The 2,797-nt window shown below is 44.3% G+C and overlaps 1 protein-coding gene across 1 annotated transcript; it reads left to right on the forward strand.

Annotated features, from left to right (window-relative positions):
• Nucleotides 1–1,586: 1,586 nt before the first annotated feature.
• LOC307112220 (NADH dehydrogenase [ubiquinone] 1 alpha subcomplex subunit 1-like) lies at nucleotides 1,587–1,800 on the forward strand (the record flags this gene model as incomplete). The annotated part of the gene is made up of 1 exon (XM_079792669.1): nucleotides 1,587–1,800. Exon 1 carries the CDS (start codon nucleotides 1,588–1,590, stop codon nucleotides 1,798–1,800), a length of 213 nt encoding a protein of 70 aa, XP_079648795.1. The 5' UTR covers nucleotide 1,587.
• Between the last annotated feature and the right edge of the window lie 997 nt (nucleotides 1,801–2,797).

The raw sequence follows: 2,797 nt of genomic DNA on the forward strand, positions 1-2,797 counted from the left end.
GGACTCGGGGTGGCCGGGGTGGCCGATTGGGCCGGCGGGACGCTGAGCTCGTGTCGCCAGCAGCGGCTTGAGCTCAGCGTCTGCACCATGGCTGTGCTGCGGCACAGAAGGGGCCTCTGGGGCAGCGAGCTCACGTCCCACCGTGGACCATCAAAAGCAGGGGAGCTGGGTCCCAGTCCGCTCAGGCACCAGGCCTTTCAGAAGCCTCTGCCCCGCTGGAGGCTTCCGAAAGGCCTGGTGCACCAGCGGACAGGCACCCAGCTCCCCCGCGATCGAAAGCAAAAGTGTGGGAGCTGGGTGCCTGTCCACTCAGGCACCAGGCCTTTCAGAAGCCTTTGCCATGCCGGAGGCTTCTGAAAGGCCTGGTGCACCAGCGGACAGGCACCCAGCTCCCCCGCGATCGAAAGCAAAAGCGTGGGAGCTGGGTGCCTGTCCACTCAGGCACCAGGCCTTTCAGAAGCCTCCGCTGCGCTGGAGGCTTCTGAAAGGCCTGGTGCACCAGCGATCGAAAGTAAAAGCGTGGGAGCTGGGTGCCTATCCACTCAGGCACCAGGCCTTTCAGAAGCCTCCACTGAGCCGGAGGCTTCTGAAAGGCCTGGTGCACCAGCGGACAGGCACCCAGCTCCCCCGTGATCAAAAGCGAAAGCATGTAGGGGACCCTACACGTGCATGATTCAATCATGCACTGGGCCTCTAGTAAAAATATATTTAAAAATGAAAAAACAACAACAACCCAGTAGTATCTAGAATTTCCTTTTTTCTTGACAATGATTTCTTTCTTATTTTTCAAAATTATGTGATGACCAGGAATCTCTCTGGGGAACTCAATGTACACATGACCCCATCTATCTGAACCACAGGCTGTCAGTTATATCTAAAGCACACTACAGAATCATAGCTCTGGTGAGAACAGTGGTTCCAATGGGGACAGAAGAAGTTAGGAACTTGCTGTGGAGCTGCCAAAGTTGTTGTTGGTCATCTGAGGTGTCCACTGCCAGGGGATATTTATAGCAGGAAACATGAAGCCATGATTAGCTAGGTGAGAGGTGGTTCTGCATATACCCCTTAGAAAGGTTAAAAAAAAGTTTGCCATTCAGCATATACTAAGCATGAATCAGTAAGCTCAATGTCAGGACATCTGTCCCATCACTAGGAAATATCTGTCACAAGAATAGATGATTTAATGTATTTGTTACTCTCTGCATTGTTGAATTGCATTAATATCAGAATTATCCAGGGCAGAATAATTATAATGCTGCTGCCAGATTAGAAATTGATGGAGACAAATGTTCTAATGCAGAATCTGCCACCAACACATCAAGCAAGTTGCCATTTTTCTGTTCTAAAATCAAGACTCACATTGGTGACTCAACCAATGTCAAGAATTGTTAGCCAAAATAAAAACAGACTCATAGATAGAGAACAGACTGACACCTTTCAGAGGGGAGAGGGGTTGTGGGCTGGGAGGAAAGGTGAAGGGGTTAAGTAAAAAAATAAAAATAAATCACAACAAAACTCAGACACAAATCCAAGTTGGTCATTTTAAGGACCTGGAGGTATTTTTTTGGCCTTGGTAACCTTGCCACGATGTGGTTCGAGATGCTCCCCGGGCTCGCTGTCATGGGCGTGTGCTTGCTCATCCCCGGAATTGCCACAGCTCACATTCATAGGTTCAGCAATGGGGGCAAGGAAAAAAGGGTTGCCTATTATTCATGTCAGTGGTCTTTGGTGGAAAGAGATAAGCATGTCTCTGGAGTTAATCATTACTATGTGTCAAAGGGTTTGGAGAATATTGATTAAGGAAGCACTTCCTGATTAATGAAAAATAACTCAGTTTTGCTCATCTACTCCTGCTAGAAGGTTATGCAGTGTATTATGTAATGCCTAATAAAAGTTAAAAAGTAAAAAACAAACAAACATACAAACAAAAACTCAGACACAGACAACAGCATGGTGATTACCAAAGGGATAGGTGGGTGGGAGAGGTAGAAGAGAGTAGATGGTGATGGAAGGAGATTTGACTTGAGGTGGTGAACACACAATACAATAATAGATGATATAGAATTTTACACCTGAAAGCTATATAATTTTATTAACCAATGTTAGCCCAATAAATTCAATTTTAAGAAAGTAAAAAAAAAAAAAAAAGAAAGAACTGTTAGCATACTGAATGTGAAATTGCCCAGAAAATTTTAAAATGTGAGACAAATATAAGGTATTATTTTGATATTTCTAATAGTTGTAGGCATCTCTCTCTTTCTTATTTTTAAAATATGTTTTTATTGATTTCAGAGAGAGGAAGGGAGAGGGAGAAAGAGATGGAAACATTAATGATGAGAGAGAATCATGGATCACCTGCTTCCTGCATGGCCCCTACTGGGGATCAAGCCCGCAACCCAGGTGTGTGCCCTTCTTTAAAAAAAAATGTTTATTGAGATATAACATGTATTCCATAAACAGCACACATTTTAAGTTGCATGTGAACTCATTAATTTTTTAAAATTTACTTAAAATGTTAAATTCTTTAAAACGTCTCTGTTCCTTATGTGCTTGACCAAGAAGGTGTTGCACTGGGTTATGTATTATGACTGGATTCATCTAGGCACTAAAACTGATATTATATTCCTGTAACGGGACCCGGCTCCACGCACACACCTCTCAAATCAGGCTCCAATGCATGGAAACTATAGGAAGACAAATTTGGGATCAGTATAAGCAAGAACTTTCTGATGGATGGAGTTTTGCAAAGGTGGGATAGGGTTGCCTTGGTGCATTCCCAGTGTTGCTCAGATCCAGT

This window comes from Cnephaeus nilssonii (genome assembly GCF_951640355.1).
Source record: "Cnephaeus nilssonii genome assembly, chromosome: 15".
In the NCBI taxonomy this organism is placed as follows: domain Eukaryota; kingdom Metazoa; phylum Chordata; class Mammalia; order Chiroptera; family Vespertilionidae; genus Cnephaeus; species Cnephaeus nilssonii.